Source organism: Neolamprologus multifasciatus, chromosome 20, assembly GCF_963576455.1.
Source record: "Neolamprologus multifasciatus chromosome 20, fNeoMul1.2, whole genome shotgun sequence".
Lineage (NCBI taxonomy): Eukaryota > Metazoa > Chordata > Actinopteri > Cichliformes > Cichlidae > Neolamprologus > Neolamprologus multifasciatus.
In genome coordinates this window covers 26535695-26560915 of record NC_140458.1, presented here as the reverse complement: position 1 = coordinate 26560915, position 25221 = coordinate 26535695, and the positions used below count along the sequence as shown (strand labels likewise).

The 25221-nt window shown below is 38.3% G+C and overlaps 2 protein-coding genes and 1 long non-coding RNA gene across 3 annotated transcripts; 1 reads left to right on the top strand and 2 right to left on the bottom strand.

The window, feature by feature from the left end:
- Positions 1 to 11757: 11757 nt before the first annotated feature.
- Positions 11758 to 16521, top strand: LOC146495051 (uncharacterized). The gene is made up of 13 exons (XM_085146522.1): positions 11758 to 11983; positions 12298 to 12335; positions 12632 to 12716; positions 12816 to 12906; positions 13042 to 13130; positions 13217 to 13344; positions 13439 to 13490; positions 14325 to 14422; positions 14524 to 14660; positions 14744 to 14809; positions 14997 to 15043; positions 15212 to 15360; positions 16080 to 16521. Exons 2-10 carry the CDS (start codon positions 12311 to 12313, stop codon positions 14792 to 14794), a joined length of 756 nt encoding a protein of 251 aa, XP_085002648.1. The 5' UTR covers positions 11758 to 11983; positions 12298 to 12310; the 3' UTR covers positions 14795 to 14809; positions 14997 to 15043; positions 15212 to 15360; positions 16080 to 16521.
- An 89-nt stretch (positions 16522 to 16610) lies between these two features.
- On the bottom strand, positions 16611 to 20109 carry LOC146495050 (cyclin-dependent kinase 2 homolog). The gene is made up of 9 exons (XM_085146521.1): positions 19853 to 20109; positions 19734 to 19769; positions 19577 to 19624; positions 19399 to 19442; positions 19019 to 19283; positions 18633 to 18825; positions 18384 to 18516; positions 17608 to 17715; positions 16611 to 17052 (listed from the first exon to the last, which is right to left on the bottom strand). Exons 1-9 carry the CDS (start codon positions 20082 to 20084, stop codon positions 16615 to 16617), a joined length of 1497 nt encoding a protein of 498 aa, XP_085002647.1. The 5' UTR covers positions 20085 to 20109; the 3' UTR covers positions 16611 to 16614.
- A 155-nt stretch (positions 20110 to 20264) lies between these two features.
- On the bottom strand, positions 20265 to 21579 carry LOC146495049 (uncharacterized). The gene is made up of 3 exons (XR_014871610.1): positions 21083 to 21579; positions 20696 to 20758; positions 20265 to 20499 (listed from the first exon to the last, which is right to left on the bottom strand). It is a non-coding gene; the product is annotated as an uncharacterized LOC146495049 (long non-coding RNA).
- Between the last annotated feature and the right edge of the window lie 3642 nt (positions 21580 to 25221).

The following is a 25221-nucleotide window of genomic DNA, read 5'->3' as shown; positions in this document are numbered from 1 at the left end:
AATTATTTGTAAGGTACAGTGGGAACTCTTAGTACATTATGTCTAGGAGCCAAATATTTAAATCGAGAATAGAAGTGAGTAATTCATAAGCAAATGTAATTATTCCTCAGTCGTAGCTGCCAGGGTGAATACAGATGACTTCACATGTAGAACCAAAGATGGGCCAACAATTTACTTAAGACTCAGACTGACTCATGTGATTTAATGTGTAGGGAAATGAAGCCCAATTAAATTAAAAAAATACATTACAAAATAGATTTACACTGACAATTGAAACAGTTATAAGAAATAGGAATCAGACGTTACAATTATGGACCAGACTCTAGACTTTGGAAATTGCCTTTGTTAGATAATGATAGCTTACATATCTAATGATGTGTTTACTTCACAGCACTAAAGTTTCTAACATTAGTCACATTGGTGAGAGAAATGTAGGAGAGTGATAATTTGTTTGGAAGTTAGCTTAGAGCAGAAAAGCAATTTGCTTTTTCATTTATTGAAAATTCAGGCAGCTCCTACAGGTGCCAGAACCAGGAGCTGCTGACGCTGGTAACTAAAGTAGCTGTGGGCATCAAATGAACCACACCAGCTATCAGTCACACACATCTCACAATGAACTTGTGTCACAAATGGAGCTTGAGTCATATGTACAGGAATAGAGACAATGGTTTTGTGTAGATGAAGGGGTGAAGTCTCTTGTTGTCATCTTCATAAAGTATACCAGGAGTTGAATTGGGATTTGGCAGGTTGGGGAAAAGAATTACTCTTTATTTTTCTTTGTGTAAGGCTGTGATCAGCTGACCTGTGCCATTTTGCCAGTTGATTTCAACAATATAGAAGCAGATGTTACAGCAACTGCATGGCTAATTTTCCATTGCTAGAGATAAAGCTGCTATAAAAGATACAATTCAGTACATGTATCAAGTCAGCATTGTCGCCTTAAATAATAATTCATGTTTTTTTCTCTTGATGTAGCCTTAATAACAGAAGATGATCGTAAACTAGCCAGTTTAGCTAGAATGAGTATACTTCAGGGTTTTTTTTACAAGATGTTTCACAAAATCACGATTCAGCAAAACATCATGTGCAGGCTAAATATCTGATTACAAGCTCCAAAATGAATAAGGAGATTACATGTAAGATTTTAAAGTCCAGGTTATCAAATGTCACCTTTCAAAGGTATCATGTATCGTCCTCTCCCTTTCTTTTTGTTTTTCTCCATCTCTTAGTGTGGCACATTAACATTATAACAAAATGCACGGAATCAGTTTGAATCTGGTGATATTTCATTTTGAAAAGGTGGATTTTATTCGTTAATTCTTGGTCCCTTCTGTAGCTGGCTACATGCAGCAACCTTAACTTTATATCTGGATGAATGCAATGAAGAGATAAAAAGGAAAAAGGATGTGTTGAAGGTGTAAATGTGCAGTGGGATGTAAATTATCTTCTTATTACTAAAAAAGTCATTCCATACAGTCACTGGAAGCAACACCGGGCTGCAGCACATGAAAAATGAACTCATTCAGTAGTAATATGCACTAATCTACCTATAAGATTTTATTACTCAATAACTCAATAACTTTAACACCTGAATCTAACTCTGTTCATTACTTTGTGAGTAAAAGCTGACATAATATAAACTTTTTTAAAGCATTATAAATAATAGAAATAATAAAAACAAATTTAAGAATTAAAAAAACTTTAGCCGAGCCATAACTTTTCATATTGAGAACTGCTTGTGATGTCGCCTGAAATTAGTATTTTCTTTTACCCTGGACTACTTTTAGAGGTAGGAAACTTTCACAACGGGAGAAGAAGAATGATGAATTAGATCTGGACAGGAGTGCATAAAGTGGCTTTAAAATGATTAATTCTGCAGTAGATTTTTAAAAATATATGTATTTTCTCAGTATTATGCAGTTTTAATAGTTTTAAGAAACATCAGCATGTAAGAGTTGACCGTGTAATTCCTGACTGAAAAACTGAAAACCATTTCCTCTGAAAACAAAAGAAAACAAATCATCAGCAGAAAAAGTAACAAATCACGGGAAATTCACTGCTCCACCTTTTCAGCTACTGAGGATCAGAGCCTTCATCGGTTGCTCTTTCCTGAGAAAAACATACATTTCACATTGCCGGCATATTAAGGCAGTTGATATAACCAGTCTAACAGTGCAGGCTGAGTATAGGCCAAGCACCGTTTTCACACTCAAGAGATTGAATTCCTGCTGTGAATAATATGTATCATAGGGGATCATGTTTGTCAGTATCATAAAAGTAAGCTCTTGGTGCAAGTAAACAAGCACAGGGACCAGTTATTAGATCTTTGTCATGCTCTCTGTCTCCGTTCCTCTTATGACAGAATAGGAAATTCCAAATGGAAGTGCCAATCACCATCGCTGAGCCGCAACTGTGTTTTAATATTCAGGTAGCTTCCTGTGAAAAGCTAGTAGAGTCAAATGTCAGTATTTCACAGCACAGCCACAATCCCACCTGTGATAAGCATCTAAATCAAAGAACACAAACTAAAATGAAAAAGGATGTTTGTTATGTATGATTTCCACGGGCAGCTTATACCGGAACCCGGAGGAGAAGAGCTTGTGGCTGGAGAGACACAATAACCAGCGGCAGCAGGGAATCGGGTGAGACTTCAAAAAATGGTTGTTATCATATCAAACTAGTGTGACAGGAAATTCTGCCGCAGATGTTGTAGAGAAATACTGTCTGTTAGCCACAGTATCATATTATAGTACAAGAGTATCTGTGAGCCTGTTTCAAACTGTGGTGATGCTGTATGAAGTGTAAATAAAATACAGTGCTTAGAATAAAAAAACCTAAAAAAAGAAAAACTATGAAGAAAACATCAAACAATTAAAAGTTGTTTTTAAAATACGTTTTCTCTGTATTATGTATTTATTTTGTGTTTAATGCCAGGAACAAATGCCAAAAAGAAACAATGATCCAAGTGATTGGAAGACGTGAAACATACATTAAGTTTATTGGTAACATGATCTGAAGTAAAAAAGAAATAAGTGGGGAAAGAGTGAGTGTGCAAACTGCAACAAAACAGAAGATTGTAAACAATTTGGCAATTTCATCATATACATAGTATCATTAAAAAAAAAAAAAGTAAATATAAACAATCATTTGAAGCCACAAAGCTGAAAAAAAAAACTTCCATAAACATCCGAGAACACTGTATGTGCTCAGCAAGACTGCTGCATCCTCAAAAAAGGTAAAACTTCTGCATGCAAAGAAAAATGCACATATAAGGTACAAAAGCTTTCTCCTGTCGTAAACTCATTTAAGATGGATGGAGGTCAAGTGGAAAACTCGTGTGGGCTGACAAATCAAAAATTTAAATCCTTTCTAGAAATCTTCACACACTGCATCCTCCTGGCTAAAGAGGAGGGGAACAGTCAGACTTGGTTATTTACAAGAAAACCACAAACCACATTCTGCATCTATTGCAAACCCACGGCTCTGCACAAAAGTTCACAGTGGTTAAGTCCAGACCTGTCACCCTTTGATGGACAAAGGAAGATCGTAAAATGAAAAAAATATGACAAACAAGGCCCCAAACTTCTAGTAGCTTATTTGAACCATTAGGAAAACATTTCACTGACGGCTAAAGAACCAAATGGGACAGGCGAAAAAAAAAATAAAAAAAAATTTCACTTTTAAAACTCTAGTGGCAGCCTCCTCAGTTCTCAAACACAGACTGTTGTTCGAAAAGGTGATGCAACAATGTGGTAAACACTCTCCGTGTCCCAACTTTTTGAAATGTGTTTCTGGCATCACAGTAAGCAGACATTTTTACAAAAAAACACACAATACAGTTTCTCAGTTTCGATATTTTAAATGTTGTCTGTGTAGTTATTTCAAATATTCATAATATTTTTAAATATAAAATATAAATCATTACAGTAGGAAATCATTGTTTGTTTGTTTGTGTTAGTTTAGTTTAGTTTGCTTTGTTTTAAACTCAGATTCCCAAATTTGGGAATAAACCTGCAACTGCCAAAGAACTGCATCCTTGAGCTCCCACTTTTATTCTCAAGTTATTTATTTCAGTCATGTCTTATATTGAGTTACACAAACAAATAGAAAGTTCTTTTCTGTTACTTATAGACAGGAAACTGCTTAAGAGAGCTTTTGGAGCTCCATCAAATCTGGGAGAACAGGTGGCGAGAAGACGCCCTGGGGAAACTCCACTGGAGCAGACCTGGCCCGTAGGCAGCCTCAGGTACCACGGCTGTCTCGCCAAAATGACAGGAATGAAGCAATTTTACTTTCCCTGTGATCATTTCATATGTGGGTTAAGTCCAATTTTTCTTTTTCTTCAGATGTGTCCTTCAATTAAAACTCGAAAAATAGATTATTAGAATTTTAGTATTGTCATTATCCATATATATCTATATAAATAAATAAATAAATAAAGGAACAAATTTAATCAGTATAGCAGCATATAGCCAGTTAACCCTCTGGGATATTGATCTGGTCAGTTAAGTATCAGAGGGGGTTGTTAATCAGTTTCAGCTGCTGTTAATTAAATTAACCACAGGTGCACAACAATGAGACAACCCTCAAACAGGAATGGTTTTACAGCTGGAACCCACTGACATTTTTTTTTTTTACCAGTTTTCACTCGTTTTGCATTTGGTCATGTATAGGAATTTCTTTTACTTATGTATTAATCACATTATTTTATTGTATAATGCCTTGGTGCCACTGGATTTTAACATGTCTTACACTCATACAGTAAGACAAATGGTGGGGGTCTAGTTAGGAAGTTGGGGGAAGCAGACAACTGCACAGGAAGAATCTTTTGTCTCTTTGAGGACTCTGGGAGGTAGCAAGGTGAGTGTGAACGTTAAGGTGTGAAACAGCTGTGTACTGCCTTTTGTTCCTGGAGAAGGTATTTAACTGAGAGCCATGTTAGACTCAGGGAGACTCTGCTGACCGTCTGCCCCGCGGTCATGTAGGCTCTCCACAAGCTTGGTTGTCTGTTCTTTGTGTGTTTTGATTAAAGAATGTTAGCTACCGCTCGTCTGCAGGCTTTATTTAATGGAAAATTTCCACAACGGTCAGGGTCAGTGATAACACCGGTAGCAGGAGGCGATACCCGGACCCTACAGAGGTTGTACAGCTAGTCTTCTAGTGGGCCCTGTGCTCACTGCACCGTGGAGCCCAGATGGCAATTTACCAGAATTGGCAGGTCCAGTGGAAAAGTGTGCTTTTCATAGATGCAATCAGGTTCATCTTGAGCCTTATGAAATACATGAGAGGGTGTGGGGAAGAAGCTTATGCTACTTGTAACATCATTCATTATGTGTTCGACACTCAGGCACGAACATCATGCCCAAACTGATCCCACAAATGTTCACCGGGGGTTGAGGTCAGGACTGAAGGCCATTCCATCCTCTTCTGTCCTCCTCTCTAAATTTTGGAGATGATCTCCGATAGACCCTGCTCTGTGGGAGCGAGTGTTGTCATTTTGGAGGATAGAGTTCACTCCCAGACTGTGGGGATATGGGATTAGGTGCTAAGTGCTGATAGGGTGAGGAAATTATCTTTTTACAGTGTCATCTTGTATGGAACTTGGCCTTAAATTTGGACACGACACTAGGGCTCAGTCCAAATAATGCTGGGGTTCCAGCTTTAGGCACTTTGTTACTAGCAACCTCTACTAGGGATGGGTATTGTTTAGGTTTTATCCGATACCAGTACCAAACCGGTACTTTTGAAACGGTGCCGGTGCTTAAACAGTGCTCGAACCGGTGCTTAAAGAATGAAGAACACAAACTTTGTCCAAAAACCTCTCATGTTTAACTGTTTTTTGTAAAAAGACAACAATGTTAGCCTTTTCTGCAGCTATAGGGGATTTATGGTACCACTCTTGGCTGGAAGCAGTGCTTAATCAATGGGGAAAAAAACACCAACTTTGTCCAAAAACCTCTCATGTTTAGCTGTTTCCCACTTTTTCTTTGGTCATTTTAGCCTTTTTGGCCAGGGTGAAGGGAGCATCTGCCATCAAACAAGAAGACAGCCGCATGTAACAATGACGGTGTTCACTAGTTCACCTTACGTGCATTAATTTAATAACGTGGTTAGCCTACTCAACGTAAATTACACACGAACAACATTAAGCTACTCACGCAGAGAAGAACGGCTGCTGCTGCTGCCATCATTATTTCTGCTACACTGACAGGGCTAGGGGCCAGGACTCTCCTCTTCGGGTTTTTGGGGGATGTTGCTAACTCCAGGACCGATAACAGGCACCACACCCGTAGAGGTGTGGTGCTCGATGTGAGGTCTCGCAGAGAGCTATCAAATACGGTGCATTTCTCTGCTTTTAAAAAAACGCTATGCGTCGCCAGGTGTTTCATCAGATTCGAGGAGTTACCTCCTTTGCACAGTATCACCTTAAAGCACTTGTTGCAGGCTGCTGAGTTTGCATCTTTTGCTGTGAAGTACAGCCAGACTTTTGACCGCTTTGCCTTGGGAACTTTTAATCTGTATCTCTGCTCTAAAAGAATGTACGTACCTGGGCCCGCCTACAATCCTTGGAAAGGTAAAATGATTGGCTGGAATCCAAAGTGTATGACATCTCAGGAAAAAAAAGCATCGAAATAAAGCACCAGAATGTGCGCTGCTTTTCGGTCTGGTTACTACCGTTTATGTCAGAACTGGATACCGGTACCCATCCCTAACCTCTACTAAAACATATAATTTTCTTCCATTTCTTTATTCAATTCTACAAAAAAGGATAAAGATAACACATTTTGACAGACATAGAAGAGTACTTTTGCACCAACAAAGAGATTCCCAAAGAGCTATTAGCTGAAAACTAATATAACTCAGCATGGTGTGCAGTGTGTCGTTAGAAAAAATTACTGGACAAGCGGCAAACAAAAGGAAAGAAGGACAGGCCTAAAAAACTATCCTCAGCAAATGAACAGTCCACTGCAAGACTAAACCTATTCTGGCTAGTTTGGTGCGTCACATCTAATTTGTGTCCAAAAAATTATTATTTTTTTTTTCACAAATGATTTTTTTTTTTTAGACACAAAAATCATTTGTGTCTAAAAATTACTTTTTATGCAAAGTAATGTTTAGGGTACAAACTGATTTATTTTATCACAGTATGAACAAATAAAAAGTGATGGCCTCTTCAATGTTACGGAGGAATATTTAATTCACTTTGGGTTACTGTGTAAAAGTTGGAATCAAAGTTACTTTAAAGTTTTGGTATTGTTACAGTCAAGTGCCATTTCTCAGAACATTTCTCTTTCAATATAATAATAAAAATATTCCAGTAAAGATGCTCTCTAATTTAACTTGTAAGAAAGTGTTAGTTTATCAGTAAAAGTTAATTATTTGAATAACAGAGAAAATGCCACCTGCTTCTATAGCATTACTTAAGGCTGCACATACCAGTACTTGCTCCCACTTCTTTTATGCATGGTTACATTTGAGTCAACGAACTTAAAAATTACAACTCCAGTACATCTTAGCTTTGTGAGGGCTCATGTTTCACTGACAGCTCCCTCAGCTACTTTACACCCAGATAAAGCCAAGAACAGGTTGTATTCCAGCACTTTTCACTGCTCTGACTGCAGCCTTGACAGTAATTGTGTAGTCTGTTGAAAAGGGTGTAAAACTGGGTCCCCACTTTGACATGGAAGTAATTTTATCCCTGCAAAGATAAAATGATAAAACTTCTGGGCAACTGCTATTTTTTGTCTTGAAACTGGCCAGCCTGGAAGACAATAAATTATACCTCGTGTGCATCCTGCATCAGACCTCAAACTCCATTCAGCACTTAAGAATATCTGCAGCTCCACCTCTCACTGATTTATGGAGTATCATGTACACACAGAAAATAAAAATGCTGCTTCTCTTGTAAACTGAATTTCATGTTTGGGTTTTGTAAAATACAGTGTTTATAGTTTTGTTGTAGTATTGCTACGAAACTGAAAGAAAATTACAACGTAGGTAGACTATTTCTCTGAACTGAATAGTAATTTTGTGTACCAGGAGTTCAATGGTCGCAATCAAAGACTGTTGCTCTCCCTTTACTGTAATCATATTTCTCTGGGAGCATTCAGTCTGTTGTGAACTGTTTCACAATGCCTTATTGCAGTTTCCAGTGACCCATTTTGGTGGTGTGCCACTTGCTTGAGTCCCACCAGCAGACTGAAGTTTTCCATCAAACATTAGGTGTCAGTATCTGGACTACAACCCCTCTTGGAAGTAGATAATGCTGTTCAGTGTTTAAAGTGTAGCTAGAGTTGAACATATTATATGATGGCCAAAATCATCCATCCATCCATCCATCCATCCATCCATTCAATTCAATTCAATTTTATTTATATAGCTCCAAATCACAACAAAGTCGCCTCAAGCCGCTTCATAGGTACAGAGAAATACCCAACAATCATATGACCCCCCTATGAGCAAGCACTTTGGCGACAGTGGGACCAGGCTCAGGGAGGGGCGGCCATCTGCTGCGACCGGTTGGGGTGAGAGAAGGAAAACAGGATGAAAGACATGCTGTGGAAGAGAGACAGAGGTTAATAACATCCATCCATCCATTCTTCTATCCTCTGCTGTTTATCTGCAAAGATGCCAAAACCTCAGCTGCTTCATTGCCTGAGGAAGTCAACAGAACCACATCATCTACCAAAAAACAATGAAATTCTGCGCCCCTTGGCTGTGCCTAGTAATCAAATAACTGTGACAAAGGGCTACCTTGGTGGGGTCCCGCACCAGGCTCTGGCAACCGTTGTACACCTTAGACCAGGGGTGTCGAACTCCAGGCCTTGAGGTCCGGTGTCCTGCAGGTTTTAGATATCACCCTGTTTCAACTCGCCTGAATCAAATGATTAGTTCATTACCAGGCTTCTGGAGAACTTCAACACATGTTGAGGAGGTCATTTAGCCATTTAAATCAGCTGTGTTGGATCAAGGACACATCTAAAATCTGCAGGACACCGGCCCTCGAGGCCTGGAGTTCGACACCTGTTATAGACTGTTATAAACTGTTATAGAGGGAATGATGAGAAGCGTGATCCCTTTAAAATTGGAACAAACCTTTAGGTCCCCCTTCCTGAAAAGTGGTACCACCACGCAATGGAGGCAAAGAACATGGTCAACTTGGACTTCCCCATTATGGTTTCTGCAAGAAATTCCCAGGACTTACTCACTGTCCATTTGGGTTTACCAAGCCTATCGAGCATTCTCCCCCACCACCTAATCTAACTTACCAGAAGGTGGTGATCAGCTAATATCTCTGCTTCCCTCTTCACTTGAGTGTCCAGAACATACCACTACAGATCTGAGGATACTATTAGGAAATCAATCATTGACCTTTGGCCTATGGTGCCCCATGCAGAAATCTTTCTAACCCAACAAAGTGTTAGTGATGCACACACTGTGGATAACACAGAAGTCAGACAACAAAACACCATTCAGGTTCAAGCTGGGCAGACCATTCCTCCCAAGGGCCAAGCAGCTCCTGTAGGTAGAATTATGTCATATTATATATCATATTTTATATTAAACAGGTCTGTACAAATACAGGACTTCCAGACAATTAAAATCATTTCGAATCTATGTTAAACTGCAGTTGAATAACATTAAACTGGAATTGAATTCTGTTTGTAGTAGGCTGTGGATCATTTATGTGCATACTATACATATTAAATCTTCTGAAAAGGATAGATAACAGTTTCCCAAAATACACAGATGATTAGCTTACAGAGCAGATGATAAAACAGCTCCATAAAACGAGTCTCCTTTTGCTGACCTCATTTTGTATTGATTTTTATCTCCATTAAAACAAAAGTGGGAAAACAAACATTGTGCGCAGATTAGAAGGGTGGCTGCATCTAGAGCTCCCAGACTGGCACGGTGCTTATCATGTGAACACACGGTCGGAGAGGAGATGTGCACTTAACATCAAAGCTGATCAGATATTATAACTTCATGTCAGGCATTTTACTGCTATTGTACTTAGAATTATTATACCTTCTGTGCCTTTGAAGGTTGCCTGTAGTATTTGGTCTTTTATACAATGTGTTCTGTCTCTCACATGCTGTAAAGTGAAGTAAACCTCAGAGTGAAATATTAACCTTTTTTCGCTCTTGTGTTTTTCTAGCTCGGGGTACATTTTGCATTAGAGACAAATACAATGAAATCCATCATCTGTTCACAATAAAAGCCCTCTTCTCAAAACATTCATCTCAAAATAAGTAAGAAAATGGATTGTCACGTGAATTATAGACTTTAGGTGCAATAAAATTTCAACATAATTTCCTTTTACACCCACCTTGTCATAATCAACTACAAGACATAAAGTTCTGGTGTCGGAAACGATGATTATAATCTCAGAATAATCATCTTTCTTTGTCATCAGGACAATACAATGTGTTTCCAGCAGTGTAAAGAGAATGTTATTCGAGGTTAGGATTAGAGACACGCGATTAAGCTTGTCATGCTACATGGTGCTGGGATCGTGTATATGATCATTTTTGCTCCTGCTGATGCTTTCATTTTGCAGTGGCACTACCATTACCGGCATAATTGCATCTCCAAACCGCCCAGAGATGCGTCCTTGTTGCAAAATCCATTAGCACACCACAACACTCTGCCCCTGGGATGAGGGCTGGGGTTTCCAGCAAGGCCTGATATCACTCCGTGAGAGTGAATAAAACATGGACACTTTCCTCCTCTTAGCCTGCTCATCATTGATTGTCTTGGCGAGACGACGAAAAGAATGGAAGAGTAAACTGAAAATCGTCAACACCTTGTGTGTCTTTGAATGCAAAAACTTTTGCAAACACATTAAGCAACTCCATTAGTGTACAGTTTTTGACATATATTTGCCAAAGAAGTTACTGGAAAGAGTTTGATATAAGAGCAACAACCTCGCGATGCTCCTCTTTATGAAAAAATAACGTTTCCATTCTTTAATGCATATTTTTTCTTTCAATTATGTGAAAATCAAACAACCTATTTCAATGCAATGTGAAGAGCATTTCTCAATTTCCTTATGTGGGTCCCTGGAGAAAGCCACTGTACGGTGTACATTTTAGGACATCGTCAGGTCTCAGGAAAAAAGTTGTCAAGTATCAGTCTCACACGAAAAAAATGTCAGGTATCAGTCTCACACGAAAAAAATGTCAGGTCTCAGACTCACATGAAAAAACGTCAGGTCTCAGAGTCACACGAAAAAATGTCAGGTCTCAGACTCACATGGAAAAAAATGTCAGGTCTCAGACTCATATGAAAAAACGTCAGGTCTCAGAGTCACACGAAAAAATGTCAGGTATCAGAGTCACACGAAAAAATGTCAGGTCTCAGACTCACATGAAAAAACGTCAGGTCTCAGAGTCACATGAAAAAATGTCAGGTCTCAGACTCACATGGAAAAAAATGTCAGGTCTCAGACTCACATGAAAAAACGTCAGGTCTCAGAGTCACACGAAAAAACGTCAGGTCTCAGAGTCACACGAAAAAATGTCAGGTCTCAGACTCACATGAAAAAACGTCAGGTCTCAGAGTCACACGAAAAAAATGTCAGGTCTCAGAGTCACACGAAAAAATGTCAGGTATCAGAGTCACACGAAAAAATGTCAGGTATCAGTCTCACACGAAAAAATGTCAGGTATCAGTCTCACATGAAAAAACGTCAGGTCTCAGAGTCACACGAAAAAATGTCAGGTCTCAGAGTCACACGAAAAAATGTCAGGTATCAGTCTCACACGAAAAAATGTCAGGTATCAGAGTCACACGAAAAAATGTCAGGTCTCAGAACACGAGCGATCAGACAGAGAGAAAATCTTCCTGCAGGTGGCGCTGTTGTCACGTCCTACCCGAATTGCTTTCCAAATACGTCATCAACGTGTGACAGTGGGAGAGCGTAAGGTCATTGACCTCACCGGAGTTTTACCGCGGTTCAGGCTCCTAATGACACATGGTAAGTTTAACTTTTTCTCACTTTTGTTCATATTTTTGCCACAGCTGTGTTATATTAAGTTGCGGTTATGTTGTGAAAGTTACATCTCAAAGAAGGAAATCTATTCTTGTCTGGCCAATTGTTCTAGCTAGCGACAGTGGTGTGAAACGTGATTTAAATTTAAACTGTTCAGTAATTGTTTTGTATACGTTTCAGCAAATGGACAAGCTGAAAGCTTACGAGCAGCCTGCATCCTTTCTCTCGCTGTTTTCTATATTGCTACTGTTGAGATATTTTGTGATCCCGATATGTGTTTTTTCTGTGCTTGTTTTTAGACTTTGCTGCAATATGTCATCCGGTGATGATGAAAGGAGTATCCGACTCTGTCTGGTTCTTATGACTGTACCAAAAATACTTAAAAAAAAAAAAAAAAAAAAGAGCATTAAAAATAAATGACGAAAGTACAACTTATTAACTACTGTTCACCTCTTTCATATCAAAGAAGTGTATTTTTTGCTACACATATTTTATTTGTGGGCACTGAATAGACTGTGCTTTTAGTACAATTGCCACCTAAAAAGATTTAGTAATTTACTGGTTAATTACTTATGTTCAGTGTAAGAGGTGGGTGATTAATTAGACTGTTGTTGTTACACTTAACCTTTCAAGATACGATGATAATAACATTGTTCAACAAAGGCTTAAAACAAAGGGAAATCAGCTGTGTACTCAATTCATATGGGCATAAAATAAGGTAAGTCTGCATTTCAACAGTTTCCATGACAACTCACTAAAATTACAAACCATGCAGTTTTCCTTTAATATAATGTAAGTCAGTGTTGTCTTTTAACAGTGAGAGGCATCTGAGACGAGTTTTAAAACTTCTAGGGTTGAAGCGAAGATGCCCCCAACGACCTTTTACTGAAATCCACAAAGCAGTGGAGGTAAGCGTTAAAACATCAGTGCAAAAAATACATATTTTCCTGAAGTCTGTGTTACCAGCTATTGTAGAAACAATAAATGTTATTTTCTGTAGTTATTTAAAAAAACATTCAATTAATTGTTTGTTTGTTTTTTAGAGTGAGATGAAACAGTGGTCTCCTGAACAAGGAATCAGGGCAATGGTAAAGCGGGTAAGGGATGTCAGTGGAGTGCGGCCTTGTTACAGGTTGGTTTCCATAGTGTGTATTTAATATAATTAAGTATTCTCTTGTTTTACTGTTGAGCTCAGAGTAAAATCTATTGTTACTGTAGAGACGATGTTGCTAATATAATGAGGGATATGGATGCAAGTGGTCTTCAGAGGAGATCTCCTGGAAAGAAGAAAATTCCCCGTCGGAATTACATCAGCCGTGGTCCAAATGACACCTGGCACATTGATGGTATTTATTTTATCTTTTCAATTAACCTTCCTGTCATGTTTTGATGGTACTTCTGTCAAAACAAATTGTAATTTTTATTTGTTGTTTCATATAGGCAATGATAAACTGAAGTTCTTTGGAATGTGGATACATTTGGGGATTGATGGGTAGGTCTGAATGTGGCATTCGCTACTTAATTTATTATATTCAGTGATAGTACGAAGTTGCTTCAAGATAAGGATGTGAGGTAAACTGAGGTGTTATCTCTCCTGAGTAGTCTAGGGCAGGGATGGGCAACTCCAGGCCACGAGGGCCGGTGTCCTGCAGGTTTTAGATGTGTCCTTGATCCACAGCTGATTCAAATGGCTAAATTACCCTCACAACATGTTTTGTAGTTCTCCAGAGGCCTGGTAATGAAGTAATCATTGTATTCAAGTGTGTTTACCCAGGGTGATATCTAAAACATGCAGGACACTGGCCCTCGAGGTCTGGAGTTGGCCAAGCCTGGTCTAAGGGACCAAGATAAAGTATGAATAGTGAAGGAGGATTCAAGATGGCAGTTTTTAAAAGGTTTATTTCCTGCTAGTCTTAAAGTTACATTTCAGACTGGCAGTTAATTTCAGGGAGGGCCAAGACCAACACAACAAACAAAACATCCCTGATATAAAGTAAACAGAATTTAACTCCAAAGAAAATAAAATGCACAGTTTACGATAACCTACCTAACCAACATATAAACAGGAGAATACAAGGGATTACAAAACAAAAGGCAGCTCTCGCGTCAGTCTGAACACAGTCAAGAGTCACATTCAATTCCAAAGGCATGTAAGCCTACACAACTATGGCAGTCAAAATGGCCGGAGGAACCAGAAACAACGCCTAGACAGAATACAATGGAAAACCAGCATACTCTTGGGGAATGTAACAAAAACCAAACATAGTGCCAAAACATGATTAAATCATATGTACGAGTGGCCACTTTTCTGTTTCTTTCTTTTCAGATTTTCCAGGAAGGTTCTATGGCTAAAGGTGGGCACATCCAACCGCAAACAAAACTTTGTGGCCAGATACTTCTTTGAGGCTGTTCAAGAACAGGGTGGTATGCAATATACTAAAAAAAGGGGGGTTAAAAAAGATTGCATTTTGGTAATAAATTTATTTTTTCATCATTCACTAATTATCTTCAGTTTGTGTCTTTAGGCTGTCCTCAAATGATTCGGGGGGACAGAGGAAAGGAGAACCTTGTTGTGGGTCAAATGCAGATGGCATTTCACATGCGAGATCTTGGGAATCAGGCATGGAGGTGCTTCAGAATGGGGACATCAGTGCACAACCAGGTATGTCTTTAAGCTGGTAAATGACTATTTCTAAAGTAACAACCTGACAACAAAACTGATAATGTCATGTTTCTGTTGTTTAGAGAGCTGAATGTTTCAACAGTATTTTAAAGCGGACATGGATTAAGAAATGACTGACAACATTTGAGGTAAAGCAAATCTTTCACCTGTAAAACCTATTAACAAAGACTAGCCATCAAAATTTCGCTAAACATACGATGGATTAGTTTATCTGAAAACACAAGGCCAGAATCTGTGTTTATGTACATCTGTACCTTTTCACTGATGAAATGCTCACCTTCACAACTTATGTCTTTTTCAAAACCACATGCTTAGGCCATGATGGAGTCTGGGATCCTTGAACTGGACAATCCTGTGCACATGTAAGTCAATTTTTTAGACATGAAAAATGATCAAGCAGCAGTATGAAAGTATGTGGTCTAGAAATGCCTTTGTTTTTTGAGTACTGATTAAAGTTTAGCTTTTACTTATTCTACCTCAAAGAAGCAGATGAACATATATAATCATTTTTTAATTCTCCTTTTTCATAGCAACTGCTTGCAGTACTCACACTTGCCACTGCTTCAAAGAGACTTAAAAACGGAGCAAACAGTTTGGAACACCCATGACATCCGCAAGCAACGCAATGCACCAGGTCCATTTGGGAAACCCGACCTTCTGTTTACCTCACCACCTCCTGGTATGTCATTTGAAAGCCTGTGGGTCTTTTTTTTTTTTTTTTTTTTTTTTAAACTTTCATTAGTTTACTTTTACTTTGATATAGCACTCTTCACAGGATAAAAACCACAAAGTGCCTTCACAATAATATAAAACAGATAAACATAAAACAGCACAATCGAACATACAGAATAAATACAATCAAGGAAACGTAATGATGGAGGCAGAGCATTCCATGACCTGGGAGCCACCGCTCTGCAAGATCTATTGCCTCTGGTCTTCTGGTGGAACTACTAACAGCCATTGATTAGATGATCACAGGCTGGGAGAGGGAGCGTGGGGTTCTATAAGATCAGAAATTAAGGCAGGAGCTTCACAATTTGGAGCTTTGAAAGTCATTACTAAAATTTTAAAATGAATTTTCTAAAATATACTGGAAGCCAGTGTAATGAGCATAAAACTGTTATAATGTGCTTTCTTTTCTGTCTTCCTAAGAAGCCTACTTGTAGTACAATAAGAGATTTCTGAATTTCTACTGTCAATACAAAAATGGCTTCATATTGGCACCTTTAACTAAAAATTAATCTAAATGTTTGAGTGATATTTCCATCTTTAAGTTTCTGCAATAACATCTGTAAACACTGACTGCTTATTATACAGGTTCTAGAACAGCTTTGTGATTATTCATTTATTTTTAACATTCAAAGTGAACATCTTTTCAATATTGTCTTTCATTCGCAGGATATGGCAATGTGCTGCACATAGTTGACCCAGACCTTTTAGACTACGCCAAGCAATTAATCTGTGAGAGGGAAGAGCCTTCACTGGTAGCAAACCAGGAATTCAGAGACATGTGCCAGAACATTTTACAAAACAGCCAGTTTCCCTGCACACCTGATGGTTGCCTTGCTGCATACCTCATGCTAGTCCAAGAGCTCACAACTGCAATGAACAGAAATTCAGTTCCTACACCTTCTACGTTTGCAGAGGCAAATGACATATACATCTTTCTGAAGAGAGAGAGGATGGAAGGTGTACCAGTAAACATTTCCAATGACCAATAAAATCATACAACATTGTTTGTTAACATTTTATTTATCCTTGTTTAAAATCAACAGGTAATTTGAAAACTGTCTGACCAACAAAATGTACAATAAAATTGGCAAGGTGCCATCTTTCATAATGATTCAGTGTTTCATTTACCACAACTTTTGTTAACAATAATGTAGAACATAATTAACATTGAAAGACTTTTGAACTGCAGACTGTAGCAACATTACCACTTGTAGCCATATCGGCTCGTAAGATCAAGGCCTGACTTGAGAAACTTAACAACATCAGATGCGGAAGGCCTTGAGTCTGGGTCATAGCTCACCAAACCACCAAGAAAACTGTTTTTGTCACTGAGATGTGATAGGGCATGTGGTGGGGTTTTGGTGGCCATTAGTGCAGCCAGTTCTCTTTGTTTTTTAATAATCCACGGAGCGGACCCCGTCAGGATCTCCAGATATGTGGCTCTGAGGGACCACATGTCTGTCTGGAACGAGGCCTCTTCAAACATCAGTATGCATTCCGGGGCCATGTAAAGATATGTGCCGCCAGCTGGACCAATAGCTTGGGCAGTGAACTTACTCCCTTGACGAAGCATCACAGTGTCTCTTATGTTTGCCATGCCCCAGTCTGTCAGGACTGCCTTCTTAGAGGGGTGGTGAACCTATAAGGTATACATTTGAGAATTTACCAGGTTGTCTAAAATCTCACTAATGTTATCAAAACTGTCATTCCAAAGACCACAGCTCATAATTGAAGAAAAAAAAAAAACCCTCAAAGCTTTTAGCACCCAGATCACCCAATCACTGCAGATTTATTCTGAGATTGTTTATTATACACAACATTAAAATTAACAAATTGGTTAATGATCAAACACGGTTTTATAGTCCTGTGCATTTTTTATCCCCATTCCAATTAAGAAAGTGGTACAGACTAATAAAATAATAGAAACTTTCAGTTTGTAAAGCCTAAACTTATTACAACATGTTTGGGAATTTTGTAGGTGTGCAACAACCAACATATTAAAGAAAAAATGTAAGGCTTCTTACTTTAAAAAAAAAATCCTTTATCCTTTATATGAATATGCCAGAACAGTTTCTCATTGTTCAAATGTAGTGTTTAATAGACTGAAGAGAATAAAGTAAAAGAAATAATATAGTATTTTTATTTTGATCTTCAAAAACAAAGTAAAGAAAAAGAAAAATACAGTATGGCTTACCATGACATTTGCTGGCTTTATATCCTGGTGAATGATTCTCTGTGCATGGATGTACTCTACTGCCATGGATAAGTCCAGTGATATGAAACCAGCATCATCCCCTTCAAGCTATCAAGACAATATATAATATTAATAAAACAATGGGTAGCCAGGTGTGACAATCTAACATGTCTACCACTGGAAATGTATTACTTCAAATAGGATTAGTATTCAAATGCAATTGCAATTGCAATTATAATAAATTACAATGGGACCTAAGACCAACAAAGTCAATGTTTGGAAGTGACCATCAAAAAGCCCTGATTGCAGTCCTCTTGCAAAACTGTAAGCAGAGGTGAATGGTGTGTGTGAGCAAGGTGGCCAACAAATCTGACTCAGTTACACCAGTCCTGTCTAGAGGACTGGACCAAAATTCCTGAAAAATATTGTAAGAATATTGTAGAAAAAAAACCTAAAATGTCTGAACTCATCCAAGTAAAAAAAGCAATTCTACCAAAACAGTAAGGAAGCTTATTATTAAAAAGTTAAGATTATTCTTTTACTAAGTTCATACTTTTCTGGCATTTGGCAATTAAAGATCATTTTGGTAATTCCAAATGGTTGAAAACATGAGAGAGAAAAAAGTAATCAGTCTTTTTATATGTTGTACACAAAGATGGTTTCAAGTACATATTTAAACAAATGCCAGCAATAAAAAGTTCATTTTTAATATGAGGGTATTAAGATTATTCACATCTACCTAAATGTATTAAACATAAAATTATGAGTATCGATACCTTCACCAAGCAGCTGTCTGTGTGAAGCACTTGCTGCAGGGTTGCGCCATGAATGTATTCAGCTGCCAACAAAAAGCAGGACTCAGTGCGGGCAACTGCCATGAGTCTGACGATGTTGGGGTGAGACAGTCTCCTAATAAAACAGAAACATGTCCGAATAAAAAAACAAAATAGAGGCATATTATGTTACAACTTGAGGAACAATCGATTTTGACAATGAAACAAACAAAAGTGTGTCAAAGTTCTTACAGTGAAACATTTATCTCATGATGAATGTCGCTGTCCTCCATCCCTTGTTGGCCACACATGATCCTTTTAACAGCTGCTGGAGTACCATGAAAAGAACCTCTATATACCTTGCCAAATGTTCCTTCTCCCAGTAGATTGTCCTCACTGTATGTAATTAAATCCTCTTCCACATATGGAACACGTGGAAGATACACTTGGGGATAAAAAACACAAAGTAACATACATTAACATACAGCTACTGCTAATCATTCTTCGATTAACTGCTGGATCAGTAATATCTAGGTTTACTCCAGGAACTTGAGTACCAAATAGTGAAGAATGAAAACCTTTATTTACAATTTTGTCTGATGATGTGATGTTAGCCCTAAATGGGAAAGAATGCTTACATGATGGCGATTTTGGAGTTGTGTTGAAAGACTCTGCAAAATCTATCAAAAGCCCACTATTTCCAGCACCTTCAGATAGCTCTTCAGCTCTTTCCATAGCTTCTTTTGCCTCAATAACTGCATGTGGTAACATGTCTTGGCTCACTGCTCCACCTGGACCTAGAGATGACCCTACATTTTCCTCCTTCCTTTGCTTGGACTGGCTTTTCTTTCTGACTCTCCCTGTTTCAAATTCAGCTGAGCTGGATGTTTCTGGATGGAAATCCTATGAACACATTCAGCCAAGATATACTTTTTGCAGGGTGCACTGTGAAAACATCCACATTTATGACAATGATAAGAAATTAATTGGTCTGTTCAAAAATAAGATATGGTTTTACCTGTTCTGCAACATTTTGTCCTATGAGGGTTTCAGGAAGTTCATCTGCAGAATGCATATTACATACTGTAACTGTGCAATGACCAAGCATAGTAAACAAGTGTGTAAAGGTTGGAAATGTAATGCAAACAAAATAAGAAGTCAATTTTAATGATTTAGTTAGATGTCCAGGCATTCACCTAAACTGCAACTTTCATCACCACCCACTTTAGTTACAGGGTCTTCATCTGTAAAATAACACATTGATTGCAATATATCTGAATGCCCAACATAGTCAGTGTACCATGTTCAATCATAACATCAAAAATATTCAATTTGGTTTGGGCAGGCACACACCTGAGATGGAACTTTGATCATCCAAACACACGATCTCTGTACAAAAAGTAAAATTATTTTATACCATACAAATTCGAGTGCTAGACAGTAGTTAGTAGCAATATTGATCACTTTATTACCCAGTTGTCTTCGCCCGATGTATAGGCTTCTTTTCCACAGATGTGTAATATCAGAAACAGTTCTGTATTCTTTGTGGAAATCCTCCTTACTCCACCTGGTCCCGTCAGAATGGCAAAGAGTGAACTCACTCCCCTCAGTACGCTCTGGCCAGAAGCGTTCTTTGCCAATGGTAATTAAATCATCATAGGTTTCATGGCCTTGCAGGATGATTCGAGGTGGAACTTCGTCCATTATTAACTCCTGGTACCGTCCACACTTTCTAAGAGTTCTTGGCTTCCATGGGAGCCATTCTGACCTAGCATCAAGGGAAAAAAAGCAAAGTTTATGAAAAAATATGCATTTTTAGAAAGTTATTTTTTAATATATTGCTGATAGTCATACACATAGCTTCACTTTTTAACTAACCTTCAATAATGATTTGCCATGTTCCAAACGTTTATCATTCAATGGAAACTGCCTTTTCTTTACTTGAGGCTGTAGTAGTTTCTTGGCTTTACCAAAGGCCTCTGCTGCACCTGTAATGGATGAAGTTGAAAGTTAATCATACTGATCCACAGAAAGTTATATATTACAACTGATCTAAAAGCAAAAATAATTGGGGTTGTCTTACTGAGAAATTCATTGCCACTTGTTGAAGGAGTGTCATCTGCAATATAAATAGGGCAGTGATGTGAAACGTGGTTTACAGAATTCTACTACAATCACAGACTACTGCACACTCATCTGCTTTCAAAATGTATTGCATCTATAAATAAAGTGGTTAGTCAATCATAACCTGCTAAGCATATCATATTAAGTAAAGGAGATTATTTTACATGTTGTTCAAAAGTATCAACACCTACCTGATTTTTCTGCTGTCAGGAGCCTTTTTACGTTGTTATCAAAGCCTTTTTGGGTAATCTCACCTTCAAATAAAATTTTAAAAGGGTAAGGAGTTATAGCTAGACTGTAGGAGCCAGATCCTACATGACTATCTAACTTTTAAATTGCAATAAAGTCTTTTAATTTTGTGAAAAATCCATCTTTTGTCAGTTTTTTAAATAGGGCACTCCGACAATATCATAAAGTAATAACTATATACGTCTTTTAACATGTATATTAATTAAGAGAAGTAAATAGGAATACCAAACAATGTTAAACCATTAAAGCACAAAATTGTCAGGGTTCTTGGCAGTTAAAAAAAGGAAATTGCAAGCATTACAAAAACATTTAATAAAGCGTTTGATTACCATTTTCAAGGTCTTTTTTCAGCTGCTCGTAAGCTTTCAGCTTGTCCATTTGCTGAAACGTATACAAAACAATTACTGAACAGTTTAAATTTAAATCACGTTTCACACCACTGTCGCTAGCTAGAACAATTGGCCAGACAAGAATAGATTTCCTTCTTTGAGATGTAACTTTCACAACATAACCGCAACTTAATATAACACAGCTGTGGCAAAAATATGAACAAAAGTGAGAAAAAGTTAAACTTACCATGTGTCATTAGGAGCCTGAACCGCGGTAAAACTCCGGTGAGGTCAATGACCTTACGCTCTCCCACTGTCACACGTTGATGACGTATTTGGAAAGCAATTCGGGTAGGACGTGACAACAGCGCCACCTGCAGGAAGATTTTCTCTCTGTCTGATCGCTCGTGTTCTGAGACCTGACATTTTTTCGTGTGACTCTGATACCTGACATTTTTTCGTGTGACTCTGAGACCTCACATTTTTTTCCATGTGAGTCTGAGACCTGACATTTTTTCCGTGTGAGTCTGAGACCTGACATTTTTTCGTGTGACTCTGAGACCTGACGTTTTTTCATGTGAGTCTGAGACCTGACATTTTTTTCATGTGAGTCTGAGACCTGACATTTTTTCGTGTGACTCTGAGAACTGACGTTTTTTCATGTGAGTCTGAGACCTGACATTTTTTTTCGTGTGAGACTGATACCTGACATTTTTTCGTGTGAGTCTGAGACCTGACATTTTTTCATGTGAGTCTGAGACCTGACATTTTTTCGTGTGAGTCTGATACTTGACAACTTTTTTCCTGAGACCTGACGATGTCCTAAAATGTACACCGTACCACTGCCTGCTTTCTTGCCTCAAGTATTTTCCTAGCTTCATCCCACACTGCCCTATATTGTGTGTTATGTAATCCTTACACACCACCTGAGGGCATCGGTTCTTCCAGTGGCAGGGGAAATCTCATAAACAACCACTCTCATTTTTGTTTTGAATTAGGCTTGATATTAACTTCTTTACACATGGTCTCAAACTTGAGACATAAGAGTCAAAACTTTATAAAATGAGAAATGAGCTCTGGAATATTGCAAGTGCATAATATATGAATCTCCAATAAGACAATGTATAATTCACAAAGCACGTCATAAACCTTGCAGGAAATTAAAGTGGGCCTTTCTTGCAATTACTGCACACTGAGGCAATTAAAGAGTTTAAAGTCCTCTGTGTAGGATCAGTCATTACAAAAGTTTACACTGAATTTAACATCTCAAAGAAAACCAGCAGCAGACTGTAAGCAAGCTAGGCCAGCTTCAAAACACTCCAAAGAATTTTGCAAGGAGCATTCACTGCATAAAAAGTGGGTTTTCTGTTAGTAAGATGCACTGCTGTGGGAGTGCTGGTTCACAACTGTTAACTAGAATTTATAATGTAAATGGAATATGTGGCAACTGACAAGCTTGGGGATTAACTTCCCCGCCTGTAAGCCTAGAGCTGATATTCACATGTAAATGAAAATGCTGTGAGCTATACACTTCGAGATAGTAGGGGGCGCCACTGCTCTAAGTTTCTTAAAGAGGACGCTTAGACGTGAAGCAAATGTATGTTTCTTGTAACACTTATGCTTATTGTGCTTATTGTACACATAATATTCAACATGAATGTTAATATTATTATTAGTAATAGTATTATTGTTAAGATCTCATTTCATCCTGCATGCTTGGCTGGTTCTATGTGATTTACTTGAGAAACAATGCTAATGAATATTTATATTTTTAGCCATGTTGAGCTCTAGAGCTCTCTCTGCTGCTGTCTATAGGTCACTCTTATTTTACTTTTGGCTTTTAGGACTCTCCTTCTCTCTTTCTTTACTGTCTTTACTTCCTTAGACAGTTGGACTCATCTTTTTTCTTTTCCAGCATCAACCATTTTCAGCTACCTTTGAAAACAACAACAACAAAAAAAAACAATACCTTCTGAATAAAACAAAAATGGTCTGCTCTTCCTGTTCTTCCTGCTACCCAGGCTTCATTTTCCTCGGAGAGTTTGTAGCACAAGGAAGGCAGAGGAGTTGCATGGTGAAAGAAGACCTTGTAGGCAACCAATCTAAAGCTCAATCATGAAAGTTTTTGTTTGCCCATTCAAGGTGTAAAAAAAAAAAAAAAATAGATCCATAAACACAGACAACCACCCATACTCACACTCATACCTACAGTCATTTTACTTAACTAAGCCCCATGCATGTCTCTGGACTGTGGGAAGATGCTTGAGTACCCACTGAGATTATGAACTCTGCACAGGAAGGTCCCAGACTTGATATGAAGAAGAATGCAAAGCATAATACAACAACATGTTGCATGTTGGAATTTAAAGTGAACATGTGAACCTGACTGTGATAGTGTGATTTTGCACTGGTGGGCCTCTGTGATGATTCAAGTATCAGCAATTAGGCTACTATTATGCACCTATCTTCACCACTCGTCTGGCAAATGTAATTAACTTAGTTTCCTCTTGCCCACTTACACTTGCTGCATCAAGGAAAAAATGCTCCTTGTTGGGATTTTGCTGTTTGCAACATGACACATCATTTACAGCTACAACTGTGCACAATGAATTTAGAGTGTCGCAAAGCAACATGCATCAATATACTGAAATGCATTTACAATTCTTAGCTCCCTGTGGTCCACCACACTCTCACATCCATACAGAATTTGGCATACAAGCAATTTACTCTTGGTGCTGTAATTTGTCTCTTTTTAAATGAGGGTTTGGTGGATGACAAAAAGAACTTAAGGGGGCAGAGTTTGAAATTTTCTATGGGCAGTTCCATTAAAAAAAACACACAGTTTTCACTAAAAGCCTTTCAATATTACCTAAAAATGTCTTGCATGTTGTTACATTTCACTACAGAGATGACACAGTGACAATGGCACAGCGAGACAATGCAATTAGCTGAACTTGTTACAGGATTCGCTAATGACAGCAAAAGCCCAGCTCTTCCTAGAATAAATAAACAATTTTAAGAGTGTCCATATGGCCTCTTGGCTGCTAAGTTACCGAACAGACACATACTCAGACGTGCACACACGCTGTAGCACTGGTAGCTCCGTCTGCCTTGCTGGGAGTGCTCACCACTCCAGTAACAGCTGTTCAATGGCGTCCCTTGTGGCACTCTGCCAAACAAAATGTGCGTGGCAAGCCACAACCGCACAATGCTACCTTGCACAGTGAGGCATGTTTGGCACAAATGAGTAAATAAATGAAATGAAGAAGTGTATTCAACACTTAATTTGCCTCCCAAGAGCATGGCAACTACTGGCTCTTAAAACATTAAGTGAAAACATGTTGAAAGACAAAAGGAACAAGAAAAAGAATATTGAAAGCAGCTTTTGGTTGAAAAGATGGAAGTCTTACTGTAAACAGGGTTAAAAAAAACCCCCCCAAAGGATTAGAAGAAAATGAGTTGCTTGCATGACGGCATAAATCAGTGGGAGGCATTCTAATGGAAAGTTGGGCCCTCTACTGAGAGCCTTATCAATCACAGAGATAGAGCTGCCACCGTATTGACTATGCACCAAACAAACAATATCTAGGATGAGTTCTAAGTGCTATTCCCAAAACAGACCACACTGTAGATCATTCCTCTGTCAACGTCTCTTGGGAGCATGTTGAATTACTGAGAAAGTGTATGTGTGTGAGTGCAGAACATGGTTACTTTGAAAGGAACCAAGATCATCGTTCCTTTGCTGCAAACATCACCACAGGCTGCATTTATTGTAAAATATCAGACTGCAACAATCTCTTAAGAGAGGCCAGTTTTACAAAACTATGCAAACTGTGTGGGAGTCTGATGCTAATGACATTTGTATAATGCAAAAGTGTTCCTATTATGACTACTGGCTCAGGCTCAGACCTTAGCAAAATGTATGAAATGAATGTGACTGTGTTGTGTTCGTGAGTCATACATTTGGCTCCCTAGTATTTCTATGATATATATTCCTGTGACTGATTTATATAACCCAATTCATTAAGTTGTAATGCCTCTCCATGCAAATACTGTTTATTTATAATTTGAAAAGAGGTGAAAGATAGGAAAGGAAAACGTAGAACAGGTTTATAAAAATGACATTTTTACATTTAAAT